Genomic DNA, 17423 nt, shown 5'->3' with positions numbered 1-17423 from the left:
AAGCAGGACTCTTGTTACTCTCTGCAGCGGGTAGTCTCACGTAGGCTAGGCATGCATTTCTCAGAAATCAAATACAGTATTCTTTCTGTCTGCTCAGAAAAATTGAGGGGGATCTGTTGGCCTGTCTGTCAATCGTATATGGGTTGATTATCTACATCAGGTTTCGGATGGTTGTACATTTTAATTTATATAGTGATTGAATGCAACACTTAAGAAACACATATTTCATCCATAGCACTGCAGTTTAAAACAGATTTTCAGGAATGAAAATATGTTATGAGAATTTGTCAAATCATCCTCAGTTGTCTTTTTCAAGTATTCTATTTAGTTGTTTTATTGTATTAATAGCCTCCAAATATAATATAGCATTTATAAGGCCTCTTACAATTTATGAATAATTCTATATTGTGAGCTTAAATGAGGAATACATTTATCACATCTGAATATAAGAAATTAAACACATTTTTATAACCAAGACAGTTCAGGTCCAAAATCATGGCACTTCTGATAAGACTTATGTTATTAATCCATGATCATGTGCATTGTTCTTTAAATGGCTATTATGATTAGGGAGGTGAAATTAAATCTGCTTTACATTTGAGATGATAAAATCAAAGTTCACATTGGCTATTGTTTCTCTCTCCCTGCGCATCTTTGGTAGCCCAATGTATGTCTTTATGGTTGAATAGGAATCACCGTTATAATCATTGGCCAGTATGGAGAATTAAGAAAAACACAAGTCCAAATCCCTACCTCCATCCATGGCTAATTTAGGAAAGGGACAATTTTAGCTAGCTAGCCACCAAGGACAACAACAAAACGAGATGCAACAATTCAAGTTTATTCTGTCAATGACATTTTGCTTTTGATGTGATTGGTGTGAAGACAAATCCAAACTGGCTTCCCTTGACAGTTTTTTTTTGTCCACCAGGACCATTCACAGTTGAGCTCACTCAGATTAGTTTAACAGTGATTGGCTATTATTTTATTTTTTTACCAAGGGAGGCCAAATGCTCGCTGGCTTCCGTTGCATTTAACGCAACAGAAAATTGAAAATTTGGTACATTTTGGGGGGAAGCCTGTCTTCCCTTGGCATCCATAAATACACACCACCGGTTATGAATTGCAATTCATACAATGTTATGAATTTGCAATACGTGTTATATGTAAACATTTAAATTTGTTGTGGCTAATGTTAGCTAGGGGGTTAACACTAACGTTATCTTGGTGGCTAACATTAGCTAGGGGTTCAGGGTTAAGGGTTAAGGTTTGGAGTTAGGTTAAAGGGTTAAGGTTAGGGTTAGGGAAAAGGTTAGGTAACATGCTAAGTAGTTGCAAAAAAAGTCCCTAAAAAGTAGTAAGTAGTTGCAAAATTGCTATTTAGGTAAAATCCTAAAGTTGTCCGTGATGAGATTCAAACACACACCCTTTGGGTTGCTAGATGTTTGTGTTGTATGTCCACCCATTCACCTCGCCCAACCACCCTCCTTCCGTTTTTGCCTTAAGTAAACTTCTGTCTTATGTAACCATACCAAACATAACACATCATATTAATTTGAGAGTCCCGGATTTTCGTTTACTATGTTACTTCTCGTCTATGAGAACAGGCTGTTCATGTAGACTCTAACGTCTCCAAATGAATGTGATATTTGAGACTCTCTCACACATTTGTGTTCAGTTTGTGTGTGATATGGCTGTAGGAGGGATGTTTATTTCAACATTATAAAGAAACACGTGTATTAACAATGACAACACTGTCATGTTGATCTGAGTCTTGCTGTTGGAAAACCACATTAACGCCAGACTTTCGGGTGTCGCAGATGCACCTCCCCTAACTTCACTCCTCGACTTTCGACTGCAGTCGGTTACTTCAGCCTTACCACTCAACCGAGCCCACAATCAATTGAGTATACTGACGCGACAAGTAGGCCTATCAAACGGTTCAGTCGGAAGATATTGGACTACTGTAGGAGAAGAACAATTAGCGGGGACTCTTGTCTTCAAAGAAAAGCCCTCAAAATGAACAATATTGCAGTGGAGGGGGATGACCACAGTTTGGAAGTGTCCTCAAAGGGTAAAATCACTGTTAATAATGATGAAGACAAGTCGAGGGAGGGGGTCTTGCCGACTGGCCTCAGAAGACCCCGCAGTTACAGGCCAAAATCTAAAGATCATAAAAGGCTTAACCCTCACAAATTAGTTTTGCAATATATTGTGCCATGTATGAATTCATATGGTCTGTGCATTGTGGACAATTTTCTCGGAAACAAAATTGGAGAGCGCGTTCTACAAGAAGTCCGACACATTCAACAAGGTGGAAAGATGCAAGACGGGGAACTTGCAGGTGGAAACTTTGGCAAAAATAAATCCATTCGAGGTGATAAAATTGCGTGGGTGGAAGGGACTGAAACAGGTTGTGAAAACCTTGGCTTTCTATTGACAAGGATGGATAAACTCATCACCTATGCCGACGGTAAACTGGGAAGCTACAAAATTAAAGGGAGGCATAAGGTTAGTAGTATTTTACCCAATCAGGACTGACTGGTGTTAATGCATAATCACTTATATTAACCGAGTTAAATTATGCATGTGCTAGTTTAGGATGTAGCGCCTATTCCTTAGGGCAACAGGTGGAAAAAACTGTCTTTTCATATTTGATTCAATTGACCTGTTCTGTCTTTGGGCTCATATTGATAGTTCTTAGCCTAGAAATGGACACATTTCTATAATTATACACAATTACTGAGTAATAATAAATACTTCAATAAATTATTTATATTTTGTATTTATTATTGTTATTATTATTATACCCAGACACTTTTCATGGGGATGCAAAGGTCGGGGTTTGTGGCACTTTGCCATGGTCATGTTTACCTTAGTGGAGAGGACGTGCAGCGAGCGGCTTCAAGAGGGCGACATGCGCCTGATGGAATCCTCAATGGCGGGGGACACTCCTAACGCACGCGCACAGAAATAAACATATATATTTATATAAATTGCATTGGAGATGTTTGTGCAAAGGTCAATTACACACATTTGTATCTACTTATAAACGTCTGTATTTTATCATTAGCATAATGAAAAACACCATTTTAAACGATCACTTCAATTTGACGCCCAAATTTAAAATGAGGGATATTCATTGTTTATCGTTTGTCCGTACTTATTTGTAATTGTGCATATAGAATAATATGCATTTATAGGCGTAAATTTAGTCCTAATCGTCTGTGAGCGTGCGTAGGCGTTCTGAGTCAGTTCAATAGAATGAATGAATGGCCTTGCTTCCCTCCGCCCCTCTAGTGCTACAACACATCTTGCACGTTCCGTAGTTATATCCAGGTGCCTCATTCGCTGCTTGTTTATAGTTTGGAGTTTAGAGTTGCTGCAGAACATAACTCTTCTGTGACATTTCCTTTCTTAAGAATTTAATCTAGTCGTTTCTGAGAGCGAGAAGGGCTGCATTGTTGATAAATATTTATCAGTGAACCATACCCTGATGCACTGACATTACCATGCAGTTGCAGTAACAACTTTAGGAGCTGATTTAAGCGGCATTAAATTCCTCATAAATCGTCAAAATGCCTCTTATGCAACATGTAATGGACGCAGATTTGGAGCGGTTAGCCATGGACCAGATTGTCCCATCTCTACTGGACCAAGGATTCTTTTACGTGGACAACTTTCTAGGAGAATTGGTTGGGCACTTTGTTTTGAACCAAGTGAAAGAGATGCACTACTCTGGAGTTCTGCTGGATGGACAGCTGGCTGGTCCTGGCCCTTTTGGGGTCTCCAAAAGAAACATTCGAGGGGATAAGATAGCCTGGGTCAATGGAGGTGAAAGGAGGTGCGAGGCTATTCACCTCCTTCTGACATTAATCGATAAGTTGGTTTCTTTTTGCATCGGTCGACTTGGGACAAGTATAATTCGAGAAAGATCGAAAGTAAGTTGTGCGACAGTTTTGCGTAAATTGAGCGTGTCCATGGTGTTTGAGGGGGTCACTGTTTTGACGACAGAGCTAATTTAGTAGGCCTGTACAGTACTACATTACTATATACTCTACAGTTGTGGACACACCTCTAAACGTATTGTTGTTGGAAGAAATTTGTATATTGTTATTATATGACCTAAACTTTATATAACATGTTAGACTCTGGCCTAGGTCTATATGATGTTCTTACAAATGTACTGTATATATATAAGGGGTTAAAACAAGTCAAATGTAAACTTTTAATGTCATGTGCACAAATACAGTGAAATGCCTTTCTTGCAAGCACTAAACCCAACAATAATCAGTAATCATTATCAATGTATTAGAAAAAATAACATAAGGTAGAACGAAAACACACAAGGAAAAAAAAAGAAGAACATGAGAAGTAAGTAATCTATACTATATACTCAGTTCCAATACTATATTTACAATGTGCAGGGATACTGGAGTGAAAGAGGTTCATACACTACATGTCCAAAAGTATGTGGACACCTGCTCGTCAAACATCTCATTCCAAAATCATGGGCATTAATATGGAGTTGGTCGCCTGTTTGCTGCTATAACAGCCTCCACTCTTCTGGGAAGGCTTTCCACTAGATGTTGGAACATTGCTGTGGGGACTTGCTTCCATTTAGCAAGAAGAGCATTAGTGAAGTCGAGCACTGATGTTGGGCTATTAGGCCTGGCTCACAGTCGGCGTTCCAATTCATCCCAAAGGTGTTCGATGGGGTTGAGATCAGGGCTCTGTGCATGCCAGTCAAGTTATTCCACACCGATCTTGACAAACCATTTCTGTATTGACCTAATTTGTGCACGGGGACATTGTCATGCTGAAACAGGAAAGGGCCTTCCCCAAACTATTGCCACAAAGTTGAAAGCACTGAATAATCTAGAATGTCATTGTATGCTGTAGCGTTAAGATTTCCCTTCACTGGAACTAAGGGGCCTAGCCCAAACCATGAAAAACAGCCCCAGACTATTATTCCTCCTCCACCCAACTTTACAGTTGGCACTATGCATTGGGGCTGGTAGCATTCTCCTGGAATCTGCCAAACCCAGATTCGTCCTTTGGACTGCCAGATAGTGAAGCGTGATTCATCACTCCAGATAACGTGTTTCCACTGCTCCGGAGTCCAATGGCGATGAGCTTTACACCACTCCAGCCGACGCTTGGCTAGGGTGGCTGGAGTCTTCAATGATTTTTGGGCCTTCCTTTCAACCCGCCTTATATAGAGGTCCTGGATGGCAGGGAGCTCGGTCCCAGTGATGTACTGGGATGTCCACAGCCTGTCAAGATGCTCTCAATGGTGCAGCTGTATAACTTTTTGAGGATTTGAGGTCCCACGAGGTCTTCATTTTAAGTCCTTGGTTATTTGGACACCGAGGAACCTCTCGACCCGCTCCACTGCACCCCTGTCAATGTAAAACACAACTATTGGGCTATATGGATTTTTATGTCCTAATATTTTATTATATTCTATTCATTTAAAAGTTGGCCTATGCATTCTGAATTATATATTTTTTTAATGCATATCAGTCAACTTTTTAAAATGTTGTCAGTGAACTTTGGATTGCCACCATTTTGTGTATTTAATACTCCCCTTTTTATCATCATATATTTGTAATAATTGTGAGCCTCAAAGTGTAGGCTTACAGTTGGACCAATTGCTTACGTACTGTAAACATACTTCATTACATATTTTGCAGGGCTTTGTAAAGCGTTGTTGCATAGAGCCATGGCAAACCCACAATCTATTCACAGTAACTTTGATCTTCTATGCAGTCAACAGGGGATGCAAACACACGTATGTTGTGCTGATTGCAGTGGAAGTTATGGGTGGTATGTGACTCCTCACACTGCCTATAGCTGTTTGTACTCTCAGAAAATCAGAGTTTCAAGCAGGAAATAGCGTGTGAACACTATACTACATTGCAACACACCAAACTTGGCCATAGTGTCAGTCAGTACTGCACATCCCACCACCACCCACAGCCCAACACCCTTCTCCCTTTCTCACATCACTGGATCCTGCTCCCAGCCTTATGTGGACCAACCATTTATCAGATGATAATGTGTAAAAAAACTGCAGCAAATGATCATGTGTAATTTATTAATGTTAAAGAAGAATTTATAGACGGTTGAGTGCTGCAGTATCTTTGTCACTTGTTTATTTGATAACACTTTTAATTGATTTGACTGCTCAGTGGAGATGTTTTATTTGTTGAGATTTCGAAGCAGTTTTGATCAAACATAACAAATGTCAGTGGATTCTAAAGACACAACTTTCCTCATAAGATATCATTACAAAGAAAAGGTGACAAAGCTGAAACCATGTCAAAAGAGTATTTTTGCTGGTTGACACCCAGCCTGTTAATTTGTCTGTTGTCTGGACTGATTGAGGAGTCCTTGACTGTTGGAGGGGGAGAGAGAGAACGAGAGTGGGATATAGAGGGATATGGAGAGAGATAGGGAAAAGGAGAGGGGGAGGAAGAGGGAGAGAGATTGAAGAGAGAGAGAGAGGCCTGTAGACCTAGCAGTGCTATGTTGCGTCTGCTGGCTCATGCTGGACACATAGCACTGTCATTAAACTTTCAACATCCTGGCAGCCTGCCAGCTGTGCTCTGTGTGGACTTCCCCCTCCTCCCACTCCCCCTTTCTCTTGCTTCATATGTTTTCGCTCTTCTTTGACAACACTGTGTGTACGTGCATACATGCCCCCACTGTAGACAGTAAACACTGGGTGTACGTGCATACATGCCCCCACTGTAGACAGTAAACACTGGGTGTACGTGCATACATGCCCCCACTGTAGACAGTAAACACTGGGTGTACGTGCATACATGCCCCCACTGTAGACAGTAAACACTGGGTGTACGTGCATACATGCCCCCACTGTAGACAGTAAACACTGGGTGTACGTGCATACATGCCCCCACTGTAGACAGTAAACACTGGGTGTACGTGCATACATGTCCCCACTGTAGACAGTAAACACTGGGTGTACGTGCATACATGCCCCCACTGTAGACAGTAAACACTGGGTGTACGTGCATACATGCCCCCACTGTAGACAGTAAACACTGGGTGTACGTGCATACATGCCCCCACTGTAGACAGTAAACACTGGGTGTACGTGCATACATGTCCCCACTGTAGACAGTAAACACTGGGTGTACGTGCATACATGCCCCCACTGTAGACAGTAAACACTGGGTGTACGTGCATACATGCCCCCACTGTAGACAGTAAACACTGGGTGTACGTGCATACATGCCCCCACTGTAGACAGTAAACACTGGGTGTACGTGCATACATGCCCCCACTGTAGACAGTAAACACTGTGTGCGTCATAATACTCCTTTCCTCAGTATGTGCCGACAGGAAATATGCTGCAGTGCAAATAAACTAAAGGATCACTTTATCAGATAAGACCCTTGTGATGTTGCTCCAGAAGAGGCATTTTATTACAGCTTTATTATATAGGTGTGTGCATAATAGTGATCGTTCAACAATCAGAGAGAGATTGTTGAAGGAATAGTCTAAAGGTTGCTGTGAAATTGTTAGGTTGCTGGCATGACACGATTCCAATGCTATTTTTATGGTCATTATATTATCCTTTTGTTTTTGTGTCTGGGGATATTCTTCTTTGAGGAACCTAATACGGACTCTTACTGGAGAAACTGAAAATCACAGGATGAGATGAAGGGTTTATTTCCAAAACGCAAAATCCACCATATTTTCACGTTTTTTCATCAGAAATTAGTGCTTATGGGTACCTTTATGTGTGTGTAAAATATTACTGTTCTCAGATCTTTTATTCATAGATTTTAGATGTGTATTAAAATGGGTTTTGTTGCAAAACGCTATATTGTATTTCCAATGTTTAGCTGGAGTGGAATGTTCATATCCTGTATATCTACCATATAAATTCAACCCATCATAAATATAACCTCACGCTACAGTGTTTGATTAGAGCTAGGCCTTGTCCCAAATGTCACCCTATTCCCTATATCAGGGCTCTCCAACCCTGTTCCTGGAGAGCTACACTCCTGTAGGTTTTAACTCTAACCCTGTTCCTGGAGAGCTACACTCCTGTAGGTTTTAGAGTTAAAAGGGTTAGAGTTAAAACCTATAGGAGTGTAGCTCTCCAGGAACAGGGTTAGAGTTAAAACCTACAGGAGTGTAGCTCTCCAGGAACAGGGTTAGAGTTAAAACCTACAGGAGTGTGGCTCTCCAGGAACAGGGTTAGAGTTAAAACCTACAGGAGTGTTGCTCTCCAGGAACAGGGTTAGAGTTAAAACCTACAGGATGGTAGCTCTCCAGGAACAGGGTTAGAGTTAAAACCTACAGGATGGTAGCTCTCCAGGAACAGGGTTAGAGTTAAAACCTACAGGATGGTAGCTCTCCAGGAACAGGGTTAGAGTTAAAACCTACAGGATGGTAGCTCTCCAGGAACAGGGTTAGAGTTAAAACCTACAGGAGGGTAGCTCTCCAGGAACAGGGTTAGAGTTAAAACCTACAGGAGGGTAGCTCTCCAGGAACAGGGTTGGAGTTAAAACCTACAGGAGGGTAGCTCTCCAGGAACAGGGTTAGAGTTAAAACCTACAGGATGGTAGCTCTCCAGGAACAGGGTTAGAGTTAAAACCTACAGGAGTGTAGCTCTCCAGGAACAGGGTTAGAGTTAAAACCTATAGGAGTGTTGCTCTCCAGGAACAGGGTTAGAGTTAAAACCTATAGGAGTGTTGCTCTCCAGGAACAGGTTTAGAGTTAAAACCTACAGGAGGGTGGCTCTCCAGGAACAGTATTGGAGAACCCTGCCCTATATAGTGCACTACTTTTTACCAGAGCCCAGATCTCAAATTACTGTAGTGATAAGTTGCATGGACTCACTCTGTCTGCAATAATAGTGTTTTAACATGATTTTTTAATGACTACCTCATCTCTGAACCCCACTAATGCAATTATCTGTAAGGTCCCTCAATTGAGCAGTGAATTTCAAACACAGATTCAACCACAAAGACCAGGGAGGTTTTCCAATGCCTCGCAAAGAAGGGCACCTATTGGTAGATGGGTAAAACATTTAAAAGCAGACATTGAATATCCCTTTGAGCATGGTGAAGTTATTAATTACACTTTGGATGGTGTATCAATACATCTATTCACTACAAAGATACAGACGTTCTTCCTAACTCAGTTGCCAGAGAGGAAGGAAACCGCTCAGGGATTTCACCATGAGGCCAATGGTGACTTTAAAACAGTTACAGAGTTTCATGGCTGTGATAGGAGAAAACTGAGGATGGATCAACAACATTGTAGTTACTCCACAATACTAAGCTAATTGACACTAAAGTAATACTGCAAAAAAATTACTTTTTGTCCTGAATACAAAGTGTTATGTTTGGGGAAAATCCAATACAACATATTACTAAGTACCACTCTCCATATTTTCAAGCATAGTGGTGGATGCATCATGTTATGGGTATGCTTGTAGTCGTTAAGAGTTTTTCCAAAAAAATTAAAAAATAAATAAACTGAATGTAGCTAAGCACAGGCAAAATTCTAAAGGAAAACCTGGTTTAGTCTGCTTTCAGCAGGACAATAACCTAAAACACAAGGCCAAATCTACACTTGAATTGCTTACCAAGAAGACGGTGAATGTCCCTTGAGTGGCCTAGTTACAGTTTTGACTTAAATCTACTTGAAAATCTGTGGCAAGACCTGAAAATGGTTTGTTTAGCAATGATCTAATTTGACAGAGCTTGAAGTATTTTGAAAAGAATAATGGACAAATGTTGCACAATTCAGGTGTGGAAAGCTCTTAGAGACTGTTGTGGAAATTATACACATGGGACACTTGAAATCAATCTTAAATGAATCATTGTTTATTAACAGCAAGCTGGAGAGGTCACAGTCAAACTTAGATACATAAAGTACCAGTCTGAAGTGATGACACGAAAGACAAGATTAACATTTTCAAAGCTGTCTCTTCCCATGATAACATTTTCCATTACAAGACTTAACCAGAAAGACTCACAGCTGTGTTCGCTGCCAAAGGTGCTTCTACAAAGTATTGACTCAGGGGTGTGAATACTTATGTAAATGAGATATTTCTGTATTTAATTTTTAATACATTTTCTACAATTTCTAAAAACATTTTTCCACTTTGTCATTATGGGGTATTGTGTGTAGATGGGTGAGAATTTTAAATTTAGGCTGTAACAAAACAAAATATGGACTAATTCAAAGGCACTGTACATCTATTAAACAAATAAATACTTGTCCGATTTACGTTCCTTCGTGTCTACATGTACTAGCCTTAACATGTGTTCCATATCTGATGCCCAAATGAGATGTTACATGACAGAATGTCACTTGGCCTCTAGTAAACCCTCTATCTGACCCAATGTGCCCATCCCTGGTCGTAACCACACGCGTCTTCATCTTCATTGCTTTGAGGGCTTTTCTTGGCTTTCTTATCACAAGATAGATTACCACAGTTTGGTTAATTGTGCTTCCTTGGATGCTGACTGAATGCACGTAGGCCAGTTCTGCTGAAACCACAACGCTCCCTCCCCAAACAACGCTTACAGGAAATGTTCTGCAACCAAGATATTAACCCATAAATGTCTTCATGTTATATTTTTATCTCTGATTTGCAGAAACTATTTCTGTATTCTTAGAATATAGTCAAGGCATTTCCACAAATATTTTCTCACAAAAAATGCTTCTGAAATGGTGTACACTACAGTTATCATGTCACATATTGTCACATGATCAGCAAGTATACTAATTATAATGTGTAACTGTCCCGTTTGTCTGAAGAATGGGACCAAAGCGCAGCGTGTGTATCGTTCAACATTTTATTATAACTGTGAAACTATGCAAGACATACAAATAAACTAATAAACAAAACAACAAACCTTGACGAAGCGGTGCAACATACACTAACTCAAAATAATCTCCCACAAAACCTAGTGGGAAAACCAACAACTTAAATATGATCCCCAATTAGAGACAACGATGACCAGCTGCCTCTAATTGGAGATCATCCCCCCAAAAATAACATAGAAATACAGAAACTAGAACCCCACATAGAAATACAGAAACGGGATGTCGCCGGAGGCTCCGGACTGGGGGATGTCTCAGGAGGCTCCGGACTGGGGGACGTCTCAGGAGGCTCCGGACTGGGGGACGTCTCAGGAGGCTCCGGACTGGGGGACGTCTCAAGAGGCTCCGGACTGTGGGCCGTCTCAGGAGGCTCCGGACTGTGGGCCGTCTCAGGAACTGCGAATGCGCACTGGAGGCCTGATGCATGGGGCTGGCACAGGTGGCGCCAGACTGGTAACACGCACCTCAGGGCGAGTGGGGAGAGCAGGAACAGGACACACCAGAATGGGCAAGCGCACTGGAGGCCTGATGTGTGGGGCTGGCACAGGTGGCGCCAGACTGATAACACGCACCTCAGGGTGAGTGCGGGGAGCAGGAACAGGGCGTACTGGGCTGTGGAGGCGCACTGAAGGTCTGGAGCGTAGGGCTGGCACAATCCGTCCTGGCTGGATGCTCACTTTAGCCCGGCAAGTGCGGGGCGCTGGCACAGGACGCAATGGGCTTTGAATGCGCACTGGAGACACCATGCGTATCACCGCAAAACATGGTACCTGACCGGTCACATGCTCCCCACGGTGAGTATGGAGAGTTGGCACAGGACGTACTGGGCTGTGAAGGCGCACTGAAGACCTGGTGCGTATAGCCGGCCTTATTTGTACCGGAACTTCAACACACTTCTCGGGATGAGTACGGGAAGCTGACTCAGGTGGCATCTGACGGCTAACACGCTCCTCAGGGAAAATGCCGTACATACTACGCCAACCCAACAGCTCTCTCTTATCACCCCCCTCAACTATCTCACAGTACTCCTCGCTCAGTCTCTCCCAATATTCCTCTTCGCTCTCAGACTCACCCCTCGGCTTTGCCGACCAACCCGTGTGCCCCCCCTCCAAAATGTATTGGGGCTGCCTCTCGTGCTTCCGTCGTTGCCGTGCTAGTTCCTCGTATCGTCGCCGCTCTGCTCTCGCTGCTTTACTCTCCTCCTTCGGACAGCGATACTCCCCGGCCTGCCTCCAGGGTCCTTTCCCATCCAAGATTTCCTCCCATGTCCATTTGTCCTGACCACGCTGCTTGGTCCTTTGATGGTGGGAGATTCTGTCACGTTTGTCTGAAGAATGGGACCAAAGCGCAGCGTGTGTATCATTCAACATTTTTTTATAACTGTGAAACTATGCAAGACATACAAATAAACTAATAAACAAAACAACAAACCGTGATGAAGCGGTGCAACATACACTAACTCAAAATAATCTCCCACAAAACCTAGTGGGAAAACCAACAACTTAAATATGATCCCCAATTAGAGACAATGAGGACCAGCTGCCTCTAATTGGAGATCAACCCCCCCCCCAAAAAAAACCCATAGAAATACAGAATCTAGAACCCCACATAGAAATACAGAAACTAGACAAAGCCCCCAACATAGAAAAAATAAACTAGAACCAACATAGAAATAAATAAACTAGACAAAACCGCCTGTCACGCCCTGACCTACTCTACCATAGAAAATAAAAGCTTTCTATGGTCAGAACGTGACAGTAACAGACTGAGAACTAATGTTTTGTGGTTTGTTTTGTCTGTTTCAGGCGATGGTGGCGTGTTATCCAGGAAAAGGGACAGGATATGTGAAACATGTGGACAATCCCAACGCTGACGGTCGCTGCATCACCTGTATCTACTACCTCAACAAAAACTGGAACCCCCAGGTGAGCTGCAGATTTATAACATATTTATGACATATTATTGCATATATTTAATTTAGGAAAAAAGTAGATGGTGCGCAACCAACGCGAGTAGAGGTGCAAATTTGTGAAGATCATTGGACAGGAAAAGGCGCATCGCTCGCTCACCATAAAAAATAATGTTATTTCGACAAGTTGAAAAAATAGATGTTTCGGCCTTCAATGGTCTTCTGCAGAAGGTAATTGAAGGCCGAAACGTCTAGCTTTTAAACTTGTCTCAAAAAACTAAGCGTTTGCTGTCCAATTATATTTTTTATTTTGTACATATTCTTTTGACATTTTATATGTTTTTTACTATGGGATACACGCAATCACCCACAGTCCTTTCAGATTACAGTTTGGTTTTCAAGACAGTCACTGTACTGTCTGTTTAATTGTTCGGTTCCCTTTATAACATCAGGATTCTTGTCATATTTATGGTTTATTTTTTAGAGACAATGAAAATGTGAGATATTGCCGTCCACTGTTTGTTGGAAAACCCCCTCTGGCTTATGATCTTTGTAAATTGCAGAGCAAGCCTCTTACGGCTCAACTTGCTATTCTGTAAAGCTGAAATAAACAATGTGTCTTTGTTATTTTGGCAGGAGCATGGAGGAATTCTTCGCATTTTTCCCGAAGGCAAATCCTACGTTGCAGATGTTGAGCCCCTGTTTGACAGACTGCTGTTCTTTTGGTCAGATAGAAGGAATCCACATGAGGTGCAGCCTTCATATGCAACCAGGTCAGTTTGATGCATCATACTGTTATTATACTGATAATTGTTCTCTTCATTCATATGCAAAAATGTCTGAATCTGCTGTTGAATGTATCATACTGTTATTATTATACAGAAGACATTTCTCAGTTCATTTTCTTGACACTGTTAGATTTTCATCAAATGCTAAAGAAGATGTAATGTAATTATGGAATAATAATAATAATTCAGAATTTTGCTTTGTTCCAGATATGCTATAACCGTGTGGTATTTCGATTCAGAAGAAAGGGCAGAAGCAAAGAGACGGTTTAGAGACTTAACAGGTACATTTCTCCATTGGATTATTTAACTTACATCTATGTGTAAACAAAAACATTCAGTAACACTTTACATGAAGTTGCTCTTATTCCTGCATAGTAAGTAACATTGTTTTTACTACAGTCAGGTTAACTGGCATCAGGTTACACCATGTATCCTAATGTAACCTAATCCTTTACTGAGTCGCTACACCCATTTTCAGATTTATAGATTAATCATATACACCCATTGATTCTTGAAGAGTTTAACATATAAATGCCTCATTAATTTAGTTCATCTGTCGTACCCCATCAGAACCCAAAATATAAGCTTGCTTTACTACAATGTTTGTAAACAACTTAAATGTAAACACACACTGTATAGCCTCAAAACATGGTTAAGGGCTCGAGGTCTCTGTTCAGTCTGGAAAGCTGAAGCGTTACAGATTCCATGATAGAAATGTAAAGGTGATTTTCGATTGAGCCGACATATGCAGCGTTTACCGTGAATGCAGTCTCAGCTAAAACGGGAACATTGCCTTTAAATTTCAATCACGCTGTAAAACTGAAATTCTGCAAGCCGTATTGAATAGAGCCCTAAAACTATAATTTATACAGTAGTTTTAAGTCCTTGCATCCATTACTCTGTCTATGAATTTTAGAGTGGTTCCATTTCTCCAGGCCCATCCCTCAGCCGTTTACCAAAGCAAAGGGGTGTGACCGCTTTGTTATATTTAAATTAAGGATTCTAGCTTTAATGGCATTAATCTATTTCAGCCTCCACCCAAGACCCGGATGGAAGCAGTACTCCCTGAACTTTGACCTTATAAGAGACTCCATCCTGTGTGACACAATACAACACTGGATCCCTAATTCTTTGTGCTGACATGGGCTGACAGAGTTGTCATGCTTTGGTCTAATCACTGTTTGGACTGTGCTGTGGTACCTCTTCTAAACGCTACAAAGATGTTGAAAGCTACAAAGATGTGTGGTTGTGGTAGATGATAAGAAGAGACATTAATGGCTTTGTGCATATATTTAGAATTAAAATCATTTTCTGCTCTTTCAATAACAGCGATTCTCATCATTGTATTTAAATGAATCAACCCAAATAATACTGTACCACTTCCAGAAATGTCTTTATACAATATAGTTAAAAAATGTTGTTGGGTTAAAATCAACTGAATTCTCTCCTTTAACTACTGCTGTTCTAAAATAATTGTTTACCAGTTCATGCATGCCGGTTTGTTGTATAGTTCTGTTTCAGTCAGATAGAGAGAGAGGGGTGTGTGTGTGTGTGCATGCTCACGTGCACACATGTGTGTATTATACATTTTGGCCCATCTAGAATTAAAATGTTTGCATGTAAATCTTGAACAGTAAAGATGAATTGAGGTGACAATGTTATGTTGAAAAGCACTAAGGCCTAGATTCAATCAGATCAAGCGTTAACTGACGATAGCTGACACCTGCATAGCTGATGTTTTGGCGCTGTCGGAGGTGGAACTGCATTGGAGATGTCAAATCGCAGCTGCTCTTGATCATTGTCAGGAAGCCACAGCCGCCACACTTCCGTTAGAAGTTCAGAATGAGAAAGTATAGACTATATAGAAATAATGACGCTCAAGCTGAAAATCATTAAACAAACGAAGGAGAATTTCTATCAGCCTAATCGAGGTGTAGATTACATCTCGCATTCCAGTGTTCCAACTTGTAAACAAGGCTACATGGGATTTCTTTTAATGTGACTCCATGCGGCCAATGGCAATGTCCGCTTTAGGTATGTGCCAGGTGCCGCTTGTTGATTTGACAGCGCTAACGCTGTTCCCCCTCCGTCACCGCCAAAACAGGTGTGAGCTATCGCTGGTTAACGCTTGATCTGAATGAATTGGGGTCCTCAATAAAAATCAGAATGGGCACCTGTCAGGCATCCTGTCATACTGTCACATCGTCTGACTTGTTTTAAGTTGGTAATGCAATCTGGAGCACTCAAGGGTCAATCCAAAATGGCGCCCCTATTTTTCTATGTGGTGCACTACTTTACACCAGATTATCCAAATCCTTATTACACATCAACTATCGTTATAAACTAGTTGAATAGTCAGTTATGAGTGACTCCCAGGACCGCTGTCATTACTGATCCCCCTGAGCAGCCATGTTGTTCTCTTCCCTAAACATGCATCTTCGACAATAACTACACATGTTCAGGTTTTTTGTGAAGCTTCTGTATACGCCTTGTGAGAAGAAATCAATTGTTGATGCAACATTCAACTCTTTACAGAGGTGGTGAAGGAAAAACTGTTCATTTACAGAACTCTATGTGTGGTTGTTATCTGTAACGGATTTTTGTGCTTAAAATCAGCTTGCATGCTGGTCTGCCAAGCTGGTGGATACAGTCTATAGTATGGTGAATAATGTGGTTTTGTTAATGTTTGTTACTTATATACAAGACAAAATACAATTATTTTCCATCTGAATATTGTCACAGTTTGTACTACATTTTTATCATAAAAAGGGTGAGGGTTAAACATTTGGTTAGAGTTAGGGTTGAACTGGGGTGTGGTCATGAAGCTAGAGTTAGGGTTGAACTGGGTGTGGTCATGAAGCTAGAGTTAGAGTTAGGGTTGAACTGGGGTGTGGTCATGAAGCTAGGGTTAGAGTTAGGGTTGAACTGGGGTGTGGTCATGAAGCTAGGGTTAGAGTTAGGGTTGAACTGGGTGTGGTCATGAAGCTAGGGTTAGAGTTAGGGTTGAACTGGGGTGTGGTCATGAAGCTAGGGTTAGAGTTAGGGTTGAACTGGGTGTGGTCATGAAGCTAGGGTTAGAGTTAGGGTTGAACTGGGGTGTGGTCATGAAGCTAGGGTTAGGGTTAGGGTTGAACTGGGTGTGGTCATGAGGCTAGAGTTAGGGTTAGGGTTGAACTGGGGTATGGTCATGAAGCTAGTGTTAGAGTTAGGGTTGAACTGGGTGTGGTCATGAGGCTAGGGTTAGGGTTGAACTGGGGTGTGGTCATGAAGCTAGGGTTAGGGTTAGGGTTGAACTGGGTGTGGTCATGAAGCTAGAGTTAGGGTTAGGGTTGAACTGGGGTGTGGTCATGAAGCTAGGGTTAGAGTTAGGGTTGAACTGGGGTGTGGTCATGAAGCTAGGGTTAGAGTTAGGGTTGAACTGGGGTGTGGTCATGAAGCTAGGGTTAGAGTTAGGGTTGAACTGGGGTGTGGTCATGAAGCTAGGGTTAGAGTTAGGGTTGAACTGGGGTATGGTCATGAAGCTAGGGTTAGAGTTAGGGTTGAACTGGGGTGTGGTCATGAAGCTAGGGTTAGAGTTAGGGTTGAACTGGGTGTGGTCATGAAGCTAGAGTTAGAGTTAGGGTTGAACTGGGTGTGGTCATGAAGCTAGGGTTAGAGTTAGGGTTGAACTGGGTGTGGTCATGAAGCTAGGGTTAGAGTTAGGGTTGAACTGGGTGTGGTCATGAAGCTAGAGTTAGAGTTAGGGTTGAACTGGGTGTGGTCATGAAGCTAGGGTTAGAGTTAGGGTTGAACTGGGGTGTGGTCATGAAGCTAGAGTTAGGGTTGAACTGGGTGTGGTCATGAAGCTA

At 41.7% G+C, this 17423-nt stretch overlaps 1 protein-coding gene across 2 annotated transcripts; it reads left to right on the top strand.

The window, feature by feature from the left end:
- Window positions 1-1707: 1707 nt before the first annotated feature.
- Window positions 1708-16306, top strand: LOC106611226 (prolyl hydroxylase EGLN3-like). Of its 2 annotated transcripts, none has more exons than XM_014211215.3 (5): window positions 1708-2511; window positions 12684-12803; window positions 13424-13560; window positions 13783-13856; window positions 14607-16306. In XM_014211215.3, the coding sequence occupies exons 1-5, from the start codon at window positions 2020-2022 to the stop codon at window positions 14642-14644; spliced, it is 861 nt and encodes a 286-aa protein (XP_014066690.1). In that variant the 5' UTR covers window positions 1708-2019; the 3' UTR covers window positions 14645-16306. The 2 variants fall into 2 exon arrangements, with proteins under 2 accessions (XP_014066690.1, XP_014066691.1); XM_014211216.3 differs by lacking the exon at window positions 1708-2511 and adding an exon at window positions 3314-3941.
- The last annotated feature ends 1117 nt before the right edge of the window (window positions 16307-17423 follow it).

The sequence above is a fragment of the Salmo salar genome, chromosome 09, assembly GCF_965601325.2.
Source record: "Salmo salar chromosome 09, fSalSal1, whole genome shotgun sequence".
Classification (NCBI taxonomy): domain Eukaryota; kingdom Metazoa; phylum Chordata; class Actinopteri; order Salmoniformes; family Salmonidae; genus Salmo; species Salmo salar.
Note: the sequence above shows the minus strand (reverse complement) of the source record. Positions and strands in the feature narration are given on the sequence as shown.